The sequence below is a fragment of the Gouania willdenowi genome, chromosome 14 (genome assembly GCF_900634775.1).
Source record: "Gouania willdenowi chromosome 14, fGouWil2.1, whole genome shotgun sequence".
NCBI classification, from domain to species: domain Eukaryota; kingdom Metazoa; phylum Chordata; class Actinopteri; order Blenniiformes; family Gobiesocidae; genus Gouania; species Gouania willdenowi.
Genome location: NC_041057.1, coordinates 10,370,176 through 10,382,872, shown reverse-complemented (window position 1 = coordinate 10,382,872; position 12,697 = coordinate 10,370,176). Strand labels below are relative to the sequence as shown.

At 36.6% G+C, this 12,697-nt stretch overlaps 1 protein-coding gene across 4 annotated transcripts in view; it reads right to left on the bottom strand.

Annotated features, from left to right (window-relative positions):
• LOC114476260 (rho GTPase-activating protein 26-like) overlaps window positions 1–12,697 on the bottom strand; it is a 69,064-nt gene that overhangs the window by 34,473 nt on the left and 21,894 nt on the right. For 2 of the 4 annotated variants that reach the window (XM_028467659.1, XM_028467658.1), the window contains 2 exons: window positions 2,405–2,500; window positions 9–70 (listed from right to left, as the gene is read on the bottom strand). In XM_028467659.1, the coding sequence (XP_028323460.1) occupies window positions 9–70; window positions 2,405–2,500 (158 nt within the window). The remainder of the gene's footprint in view (window positions 1–8; window positions 71–2,404; window positions 2,501–12,697) is intronic. The other 2 variants (XM_028467660.1, XM_028467661.1) reach the window with 1 other exon arrangement.

Here is a 12,697-nt window from a genome sequence, read left to right as displayed (position 1 = left end):
GCACTCACCATCCGTGTCCTCTCATCCTCTAGATTCTGTAGGACAGCTGCAAACTCCTGAAGTGACTTGGCTAAAGACGGCAATATAAGTAGACATGTGGGAAATGAAAATAGGTACAAAAGTGATAAATACAAGAGCAACACACATGCACAAACAGACTATTGTCACAGGTTGAAAGGGAAATTTAGGAGTCCTAAATATCTCAAAACTCATGACACAAACTGGGAACAAATAACTGATTAAATTGTTTTAAGTCATTGTAACTTCCAACAAAGCATCGCACTTATTTGCACAAATAAACCAATGTGATCGTTTATTAAATAAAAGTTTAATAAAGTGCTCAATATTTAGTGTTTCCTCAAATATGTATGTGAACATGTTGTGATACAAGTTGGATGATCACTATCCCAAAAACAACACGCCTGAGGTGCAGCCCGTTGAGCTGCAAGCTGTTCAGGAAAGATAGCTGGGGAAGAGTTCAACAACAGTGATGGGTGGGTCCGGGTGGGCCTACAGAGAGAGCTGCAGCCTGCACAGACAGAGCCCAGCAGCAGCAGAGGAGAGGGTGTGACCACTAAAAAACTCTCTCACATACCACTGAGCACTTCATGGAACCAATGGATACTTTCACCACCAAACCCATTAAAACAATTCCCATTATAATTGTGACTGTGCGTGTTAATGGAATTCATCACATTAGAGCACAGATTCAAACCAATGACAGAGGAAAATACAGAGATCCAAAGGTGTGATCGTATTGGAAAATGTACCCTTTAACATAAATCCATTTTTAGTGTCAGCAATTTCTGGTGTAGCACCAATGTAAATGAACTGAGCTTATTTAAGTAAGCAGATATGCCTGATTTTGTATTTATTTTTTGGTAAGCAGAGATAATACAGCACAGTAAAGGTGTAAGAAAAAAACGATTTGGTGATATTTCACTGCGCAGTTATCGTATCGATCCAAAAAACGTCCAAAACAATTTTTTTTTTAATGTTTCAACATTTAATTGTGCTAACTGATGCATAGCATGTAAACACCCAGTCACATCTATCAGTGAACTACATCAGACATTGTTAAACTACCTCACTCCTAAATGCATTATAGATTGCAAGTTGATTGCACTTCAATTTCATAAAACATACTGGGCACTTTAATAGATGTATGTGATTACTTACTTTCTTTTTTTTTTTTTAAGAATTTAAAAACTTAACAGAATCAGAATCTGTTGTAGAAGCAAAAGTTAAACTTTTCTTGAAAAATCAAATTTGACAGTTTGATTAAAAAAAAAAAGAATACCAGTTGTTTTGGATATTGATGTAACGATTCACTCAACTCCCGATACGATTCGATCACGATACTGGGTTCATGATACAATTCTCTCACGATTTATTTTACAAAATGGGACTGAAGACAAATGATGACTGAAAAATATTCCTTTCTTTTTTTGGGAAAAAAACTTGAAAATACTGTATTATTTTCCTTTTATATTTCATTGTCAAAAGAATCCCTTGATAAACTATTCAAAACAATGCAATTTAACTAAAAATAAATCTTGAATGAAATAAATAAAGGAATAATACAAATGAAGAAGAAGCCTATTAATTTAAATTCTGGTTCTATAGTAAACAATGCAAAACTACATGATAGTTCCTTTTCTTTTTAAAAGTGCAACTGAAAATGTATTTTGTGCCCTAACAATTGGACAAAAAAACAGTCCGCACTGTATTTACGTCAAATATTTGCTTGGACCAGCAGAGGGCACTGGTAACCCAGTGGTCGGTTGGCATGCAGCTAATCTAGCAGAAAATAAAGGATGCTATGCTAGCAGACAGAGCTAATAGAAAAACGGGACTTTTACAGATATTCACATAATATTAGAAATATTCTTTCGGTTCTAAAGGGGTAAGGAATCATTTATGAACATGTTTAAGAGTAGAAGGTAGCCAGAAAGAAAGTAGTAGCAGATTCCTCCCGCCGCCAACACTTTTAAACAAGAGAAGGATAAATATAGCGCCCTCTGCTGTTTAAAAAAGTACTGCGATTCAATATACAGAGTATCGATGTGAACCGTGATACCTCTGAATCGATTTTTAACTGCCATACGATTAATCGTTACATCGCTAGTTAGTAACCATTTACTTGTTCTCGCAATTTTAAGAACAATGAAATATATTGTATTTCATACCATTATGTACTTGTAGAGGTGAAATGTATGATATATATTTATATTTAAAATGATTGACATTGCGGTATATCACAATGTATATCAGGATATATCGTATTGTCACATGCAAATAGTATCGTATCGTCACATTCCTGGCAATGCACACCCCCCACAGCACAGTGTAGCTGCTTTTACTGGGGTTTTGTCATCTATGGTGAGTGTGTGAGCTCGCTCACCGATGCATATTTCATCATCCGTCTCAGCATCTCCAATGCACTGGAATTTGAACTCGTTGAGAGAATCAGCAAACTTTCTCTTGGCAGTTGACAAACCTGAAAGATGGAAAGAAAAAAAAGGAAAGATGTAGATGTTTTCTCACGTTCACAGACACATTATATAGTGTTTAATGACAGCTGTGATTATGATGTGACATTATCACCAGGCATGATCATGCACATGCACCCAGTATATTAGAGTGTCACTGTTTTTCATGATTACACATTTTTGTGCAGTTACAGAAAGTGAGAGTGAGCAGATACAAGCTGATTGTTGAGTGGCTGCCCAGTGGCTTTTCGTGATGGGTGACATATCTTCCATTTGTACAGAGCTTCTTGTGCATGTGTGTGTGTGAGTTGGTTGTGAATCTTTCATTAAACCAGAGCCACATTAGCCAAGTGATGCAGAGCGAAGTTGTGGACAGTTGGGTGCCTTTCAAATAATACATGAGGCGTTAAAAGCTCCTAGGAGACAGACACTTCCCCTCACTTTCAAACTTTTTAGGCTGATTCACCATCACAGCAACATTTCCTGTTGCCGGGGTGGCTGAGTTCAGTCCCATATGTCTCCATCGGAGGGATGGAGTGGGAAGATGAAAAGCTAGACACACAAAAACAGACGCTCCACAAAAGTTACGCAGAAACCACATGTTGAGGGACAGCAATGAAAACAGAAGACCCCAGTGCTAAAAGTATGCCAGCCCTGACCCACTTTTTTTAAAAACAGACCAAAACCAAAAGAGGTTTCCCATGGAAATGTGTATTTCAGTGTATAGAAATACAACTAAAACAGAACCAGAATCCTATAAGATGTTGAAGAACTGACTGAGTGAGAAGAGGCAGAGTGTAATGAGCCATGTTCTTGCTAATCCTGCAGGTCCTCTGCGCAGGTCTGTGCATCTTCCCAGATGACAAAATCAAATGCAGGCCTTATTGGCGCTGCTGCATGTGCTGCTGCCAGTAATGCTCTGACACACACTCGAACACACACGGTTGAGAGGGATTCAGGAAAGCGTTGTATGGTGTCAGAGAGAAGTGAGTCATAGTGGCTTAGCATCATGTAAATACCAAAGGGATGACCTAAAGTGAGACTGCAGTCCAACCTAACAGAAGAAATAAACGAATTAGCCGGTTTTTCCAAGTAGTGATTAAACCTTTCTTTTTATTTTTATTTTTTTCATTTTTCTTTCTTTCCTTTTTTCAGTTGTGATTTCTTTTTTTGAAAAATGTATTTACAACTTACAGGACACTCTTTGTTAATCAGGGTGTAACTTTTCTAATTGTTATTAAAAATGTATATAGTAAAACGTAAATAAATTATAAAATGTTTTAAATTATAAATATTAGGCACATTTTTCACCAAGAGCTAACTCTTAATTGATTGAGTGAGCCTTAAGCAAAATACAGCTATAGTAATGAAAAACAAATGATCATCAGTTAGCTAAAAAAGTAGTATAACTACGGTAAAATAAAATAAAAAATAAAAAGTTGGATCTGGAATAGGCATGAAATCACTGTTTTCCATCAAACAACATAATGCAAGTGTATGATTTCTGGATCCTTGGAAGTCTGAGGTCACAAGCACACATTTGCATTCAGCCGACACATCTCTGCAGTCTGGTTCTCTCTACATTTTGGCAAATACTAAATGTAACATAATCTGTGTCTTAGGCATAGTAGCGTTATAGTAGTGTTAAAAAGTGAAAACTGATCTTTTGGACACATACTATACAGTAACAAACCACTTTTTCTAATACATACCACATTGCGCATTGATTTGAATGAATGAATAATTTAAATTAAAATAAACAAAAAATAAAAAACAGCTCAACGTACATGTACAGCAGCCTGGGGGTTATTTAAGAGAAGCTCTAATACAGATGTGTCAAGCAGTAAGGCCATACAAAAAATAGACATCACTATATTACAAAGACGTCACATAAGATATGTGAAAATATGTTTTGTAACTTAAAATAAGTTATAGAAACATTGCTTTACTGAGTAAAGTTCATTTAATTTAAAGACCTAACATTTCAAACCTTATTGGCAGCATACAAAATGATGTTGTGCATTTGGCTACAGCAATGTTCCATTGGCATGCTGCGTAGGTCTGTTGTTAATGTGATAAAAATCAACATAAAAAATATGTGAAACATTTATTTTATACTGCATACAATCAAAAAGTCATTTGTGTAGAGGCAAAAGAACACACACGCTTATGATGATAATGCACTTCGGTGCAGCATCATGTCAATATCTCAAATACATACACATATAATCATATGGGCTTGTCTATGGTTAGCGCTTAGAAAGCCGATCACGTGTGTGTGCTCTCAGGAAGTAGCTGCAAGCAGAAGACATCCCTCTAAAAATAGATGACCGGACTGATACCACTTGGCACCTCTCATCCACTTTGGTTTCACAAGTACTTATTTCTTATCTTTTCTAAGAGCAAAGTCACAGAGACCTGGGGAAATCGTTCTTGCTTTATCCAATAAATAAACCTAGTTACCAGGTTAGGGTTAACCCAGGATCGTGAATAAAAAAAAAGGGGGGGTACCCATATATTTGACCTACTGTATCGTTATTAATGGGAAATCAATTTCTACTAAGCCATAAAAGTATGAATGATGATGGTATAATAATCAGGATCACTGTGATCGGGATAACTGCCAATATCTGGTAAAGAGGATATTTGGTGCTTGGCTGAGGTTTGCGCTCTCTGTGCTCAGGGTTAAAGTATAAATTCAATAACAAGAGTAAAAGTTTATTTAAATGTGACACAAAACACAAAATACAACACTTTGCTATGTATTTCTGACTGATTAAGCTATTTAAAAAAGATAATGAAAAAAGTGATATAAAGCCATGAATAGCATCTTCCTTCATAAACTTTTCAGGGCTCATCTTTGCTGTTAAAAAAAAAAAGACTACTGAAGGAAAATAAACTACAGGGTGGTACTTCACAAATGTATTCCCCTGCCGGTGAGCATTGCATACAAAAACAAGTTTGAATACATATCAAACACAAATAAGTTATTTCAGTGGTTCTTCGCCTTATTGGAGGTACTGATCGCTGCAAGCTTCATCAGTTCATTCACAAAACCCATTGTAATTGGAAAATTAAAAACATATTTCCTGACTTTGAATTTGGCCAGCGTAGAATTGGTCAACTTGGCATTGCAAATTAGGGCACTGACTCCCATCATTTTTGCCCCATACACATGAGTCCATATTGTACGTATTTGTCTCACCACTTTCTTTTTAGTTAAATAGATTGAAAGCGAGATGTCACAAATAATAAAAGTTTTTTGATTCATTCAAAGCGTTTCAATTTTTCATTTAGCTTTTTAATAATTCATATTTTAGAATTAAAATGTAACATTTTTATCATAATTTATCTGTTAATTAACTAGTTTATCATGGAAATGTATTTTGTTCGAACAAACCCAGGTTAAGAACCAGAGTTAGATGGTACTGGCCTCAAAGAAAAACTAAAGACTTTAAAGTTGTATTTCCACTGTTTCACGGTTTTGTGCAAAACTTATGTGGGTTGAAGCTTGATAAATTATGAAAAATCATAAAAAAGAAGAAAAAATATCTGGGGAAATAGTGCATGCTCAAAGATTTTACCAAATGGTCTTGCAACTAAACAACAAACCAGTTCATCCATTAACTTGGAAACAGCACAATGTCACGGTGATCGATAATTCGGTTATGAATTCGGTTACACTGTATTAATACAGTAAACATTTTGGAAAACCTGAATGTTTAAAAGAAAGTTAGAATACAACCAATTGGATTATTCCAGCAACATATGTCAAATGTTCACTTTTATTCACCATCATCTCAGAGAAAAACTTATTCAGTATTGACACTAGTATGCTAATGTCAAAGTGTTTATAGTTTAGGATACTTGCATACATACAAATTGGGTGTGGGGTTAAAGGAATCAAAAAATATGTTGGGTAAATAGGAACTAAGATTAGAAAACTTGTATATTGTGTGGATAAGCCCTGTATTTAACAGACAGAAGGGCACATGAGGATGTGTTCAGCCAAATATGGTTGTCACATGTTCACTTGACAGTTTATTGCTGACATTTAAGAGGACAGTGACTGGGAAACCACGGGAATGTTACATATTCTTCAAAAATGCAATAACACACACACGCACACACGCACACACGCACTCACGCACACACGCACACACGGACACACACACACACAGACACAGACACACACACACACACACACACACACACACACACACACACACACAGTCAAAAGAATGGGCCTATGTGATATCAACAGGATATCCAGCAGTAGCTTTGTTCCACGAGCGTGCAAATAAAAACCCTATTCATTAAGTACACGCACACACACTGGCACACATACTCACAATTCATGTGTGAAGACAAAGACAGATCTCAGTTTCCCTGTCCAAGTCTTTACATGACCCAGCAGCCAAGCATGGATAGGAATGTACATGTACAGGCTAACTTCTTAGGGAAAAGCTGTTGAGTACATACTGTAGTTTCTCAGCCAAAGAATGAGCATTCAAGTTCTAGGAGACTCACTATGAACAACAATGTGTGGCATAAATTGATACCAAACACAATTAAAAAATACTAATTCCAGGCTGAAATTTAAAACATTTGGGTGCAAACTTGCAGACTAAAAATAATGGAACCATAATAAAAGTGTGCACTGTCTCATTGTTACAGCTTTTATAGTAACTATTTGTTACCAAAAAAGAGGAATTAGATAAAAACTTAACAGTAAAACTAAATGAATCCAAAAGAATTGCACAAAAATGGCGACACTAGCTGAACTTAATATCCAATCATGGGAGGTGAGGTCTAATGAATTCCCTTAATAAAAGGACTACAAATAGAAGCCATTTGAAAATCATGTTTTCATTTTCAAAAAAAAAAAACAAGAGCTTAATGAGCTCACATGAAACATCATAGGAAGACTATGCTGTGACGAGGGGGGAGGGTTAAGTTTGGGTTAAGGTCAGAGGTGAACATAAAGTCATTATTGTTGTGAGTTCAAATACATCTTCAGGAAATGAGCACTTATTGATGCAAAGCCCTCCATAGGAATAAAAAACTGAGCGCGTGTGTGTGTGTGTGTGTGTGTAGACGAGAAAACGGCTGCAGAATATGGCTGCACAAATACATTTTTTTTTTTTTTTTATCATGGTGGATCCCATAAATTATATGTTCAAAATATACAGTATGGCGGATGTTAAGTATGAAAATGTTAAATATGTAATAACAGGTTTTCCTGTAGGACACCACACACACACACACACATACACACACACAAGGTCAGATCTTTGGCAGAGCAGAAACCGTATACTCATGCCAACAATAAGCCACAGGCACGGAGGAGAAAGTGTTCAAGAGAGAAGGAGAGGAAGTGGAGCAGGCTTTTTTTTCCAGGCGTTGCCATGGTGAGTGCAAGTTCAGGGGGAAGCCTGGGGTCAAGGGTCAGAGTTAGCATGTCCATCCTGCTCGGTCAGCCTGACGGGAGGCTGGCTTTGTAAACCAACGCATGATTTCTACTGGCTTGTCACTATTTTGTATCCACAGTTGAGCACATCAGCGTGACTAAGGTCAAATCTGTGACTAACTGTACTAACGTCATCATCTGAATAAAATGTGTTCTACCAACAAAGCTACTATACCATCTAACACTATTTTTATACTGTCCTTGTGCGTGATTACAATAGATTAAGGTTTGTAGATTAAAGGCAGGGTCAGTCTCTTTTGTCCCTGGAGCATGTAGCCTTAAAACTGAGCAATCTTTTGTTTGAAACAAGATTTTTGCGTTTGTTTTGTCAAGGGACAGAAAAAGAAATAATTTAGCCCATGACCTCCTCAAGGCCCCATAGTCAAACGTATCAACAATAACGTCACCGTGGAAATTTAAGGAAATAGACAGAAGTTGGCAGAGAAATGTGAGGACGGAAAGGAACAACAGTTGAGGGTTATATTTCATTTAGTCATTACGTCGGCTAAACTGGCTGCTGTAAAGTAAATGTGTCATCATCAGGAAGCACGACTGCCAAGAAGCTCCGAGTCACCTCCAGGCTGCAGTTAACTTTGACAAAAAACAATCTCCTCACTTGCGGGAGGCCAAGCATTCTAAGGTTCAAAATGTTTCTCTTTATAATGGAATATTGGTGATGGCCTAAAGCAGGGGTGTCAAACTCATTTTAGTTCAGGGGCCAAATACGGACCACTTTGATCTCAACTGGCCTGTAGATTTTAGGTGGGGGAAAAAAATGTTTTAAAGGGGACATATTATACCAATTTTTCACCTTTTAAAACAGCTCTCTGTGGTCTCGATGACATATCTGCGCTATTGTTATCGAGGTCTTTGAGATCGCTCTGTTTTGGGGTGTGTGTCCCTGGATTTGCATAGACCTCCCCCTTCCCAAATTTGTGGAATTGCTTGTGAGAAATGTAAAGATTTGTGGCAAAATAGAGGGTTTTTTGCACAATTTCCAATTAATATGACTGCATTCATGTGATATAAACAAAAGAAAACTGCAAACCCCTACAAATATTGTGAAGTTTCACTAAATTGGTCAATTTGAGAAATCCACAACTGGATTATTTTGGTGCTTTACATAATATTTTATGTTTTCTTTGTCATTTTTACTTGCTCCTGCAGGCCGATTTAGATGGTCTAAAGGGTCAGATTTGGCCCACAGGCCTTGAGTTTGACACATAAACCTAAAGATTACAAAGGAACCTTTGAGAGTTGCCAGTTTGACTGCCAGGATTGGCAGGAGATCTAGGTATGAGTATAGGTAAAATAATCTGCAACATCACAATCAGCATGATGGACCCTTAGGTCAGGCTCTTAGCACTCAATAAAATGTTTATAATCCACGCTGTTGGTGTTTATGACACTTCTGTGTTGAAATAATGATTTGTCACTGTGAGGGGAAACTGTCACGGGGTTGTCTTTTATGCTACTTCTCTTGCAGATCACTTTTCGTGGCTAGGAAATAAAATCAAGATAAAGACAACACGTGAGAATTTTCCTCCGATTTGTATTGATTTCATGTATCTATTCAGAATTTACACAACAGATTGCAACAACATTCTTGGATTCTTGGAATTAGAAGAACAGTCTGCAGAAGGTGGCAATTAAACCATACAGCTATAGCTCTGATAGCAATGACAGCTACCCTGATAGGTCTTGAAAAATTATAGCAAAGAATGCTGGTTGCTGGTTTACTCATTAATTTGTAGAATTTTTCTTTTTTTTAAATGAAGCATTTGACTATTTTTGTGACTTCGGACATTTAAGGAAACTCCAACACCAAGGTTTTGACTAAAGTGCTTGAAATTAAAAAAATTACGTGATCTGTAATCTAAAATTTCCAAAAAATTACCGATTCAATACGAATTTAAGATTCTCTCACTAGAGATTGCAGAGTTGATATGTGCTAGCTTTTATAGGAGGGGCAGGGCCAACAGTGTGGGTTTGTGACCCTTAGATATATAAGTGGGTCAAAAATGACCCAGTAACATTGTTTTCTTGTAATGAAATCTTTGTAATGAAAATGTGTTATAATGCCATATTCCAGGTATTCCTCAAAAAACATGTTTTTGATATTATGCCATTGAAAATTTTATTGACTTTTTATACATTTTAAAACATTTTGGTTTTTGTATTACTACCCCAAGCTTCCATGAGTGGGTCAAAAATGACCCGCATGCATTTCCTATTGAATCTCCTTTGATTCTAATCAACTGTGGCTACGAATAATCTATTTATTTTGGACTACACACTTTATATGTAAATATCATCATTCAACAATCATTTTCATTTTCAACAACATACTTGCACATGAAAGTGTGTATGTGTGTGGAAGAGTATGTGTTATCATGTAATAATGTTTTAGCCTAATTTATAGTTAGCTAATATTAGCTAGCGAATTAAGCTAGCTAACATTGCTCTGTGTGTGTGTGTGTGCGTCATTCATGAATATTATGTGGAAGAGTATGTGTTATTATCATGTAATAATGTAGTAGCCTGCCTAATTTGAAAAGTGAAAAATAAAAACAACTCAAACATGAAATCATCCTTGTGTGTATAATACAAAACATAACATAAATGATAAGTCTTGACAAAAATGGCACAAAAATGCATTGATTCTAATACGGGTCATTTTTGACCCACTTATGGAAGAGTGTATGGTCCAGTCACAGGGTTAAGAAGCCACTGAAACATTACAAACCATCATTCTCAGCCATCATCATCATCAAATTGTAATAGCGGGTTCTCAATCAACAGAGAGCAGTCACTCTTACATTTTGGGAATAAAATATGCCAAATTGAAATTTTTGGACTAAATTATCCAGAGTTGGACAAAAATCAGTCAATAGCACTACATCAAATCCAAATACAATGGTTTTCAGCAGAAAATGTGATTTTAGGATTTAGTTACTCTTGAAGTTGAAATATAAATCACTTTTTTAGAATGATTCCATTTGTATGAATGCCTGCAACCTTTGACTGGAAAAAATGGATAATAAAGACACTTAAATTGATAGTTACTCTATTTAAACCCCAGGACTCCAAATCTGAGCAAACAGTCGTCCAAATATCCTCCACTGTCAACTATGGCTTAATGGTTTTCGAAAATACATCTTACACACATTGGGTGCCAGGTTTCTGCATACCTCTCAATCAAACACTAATTGTCACCACTTGTATAAATATTGGCTGGTGTTTTAACTACATGCAGACAGAAACACTAAGGTCCAATGCTTTAGTCATACCCCCCACTAATAATAAAATCTCCATTTTTTTTTTTTAAGCAGGGATTTTAAAGCAAAAGAAATATTTATAATACATAGGTCAAGGGTAAAAAAATAGAATATATGTAACATATGGTATGTGACCAAAAATCTGTACAGTGATTAACTCACTCAGTGCCATTGACGAGATAACTCGTCATTTCAAATCCAAATGCTCAGTGCCATTGACGAGATAACTCGTCATTTAAATACCCCCAGCCTGTGAGCCAGATAGCAAAATAATAGGTGACACGTAGGTAGCAGCGCATCTTTGGATGAGAGATCATCCATGCTCAGCAGAGCTAAGAGGGAGAGGAGGAAAGGCGTTTACGAGACAGAAAATGGCGCTACGTACAAGAGATAACGTTCACAGCAGCGCACACTTGACCAGAGCATGTGTGGAACTCATAGATAGTGTGGCGATGGTGAGATAAAACAATTTAAAAAAAAAAAAAGGGGAACGCAGTGACACTCTGCATGTCCGGGAGGAAGAGAAAGTTCCGTGTGTGCTACTGACAGGAGAGAAACTTGGAGGAATGCCAAAATACAGTAAGAAATCCATTCAACTCTGACCCAGATAGCAAAATAATTATAGTTTTGCCATAAAAAGCCCTGTCTCAGTGTTTTTTTTTTTAATATATATATAAGTAAACAATTTTAAGATGTTAGAGTTGTCACTAAAGCAAAAAAAATAGCTTTAAAGTCTCTGACTTTAGAAAAAGGCTGTTTTCTCAGCTTTTTGCTCTGAAATTGAAGATTTGCGTAAAACTTGCTCTATTCAACGGCTGATTACAAAAGAACGAAATGAGCCAGAAACAAATTTTTTTTTTTTTTGATAAAAGTAGAGGTTTCAATCTTTCAGATGGTGTCAGATTTCAGATTGTCATAGAAGAAAATATTATGTGGGTCTTTAAAATCAGTCAAAATGCTCAAAAACGGCTGGCATTGAGGGGGGTAGAAAATCTGAAAATGGCTGGCACTGAATGAGTTAATAATTAGCATTGGCAAAAAAGTTACCAACTTTTGTTTTTACAGTTTTACAACTTGATGTGAAAAGAATGACCATAAGCACCATTGGGCTGTGAAAGAGTAATCTTCTGAGGGAGTCACCGCAGTAAACTGGCTGAACACACACACACACAAACACGCACACACACCCACACTATAAGGGCACTCACTTGCCCGCATTTGGAACCATTTCTGAAAGCAAACATGGTCAAACACAACAGCATTGTGGTTGACAAAGCACTCTGAACACACATATACAAACACATTCACTGGAAACATGACCGTTGTCTATCTCAGCAGATGGCTTTCATCCGAGTGTGTCAACACAGGGGCCGACATGACAACCGTGTTTGTGTGTACACTTTAACCTTTCGTTGTAATTTACTGAGAAAGAAGTTCTTTAATTATCCACCACAGTA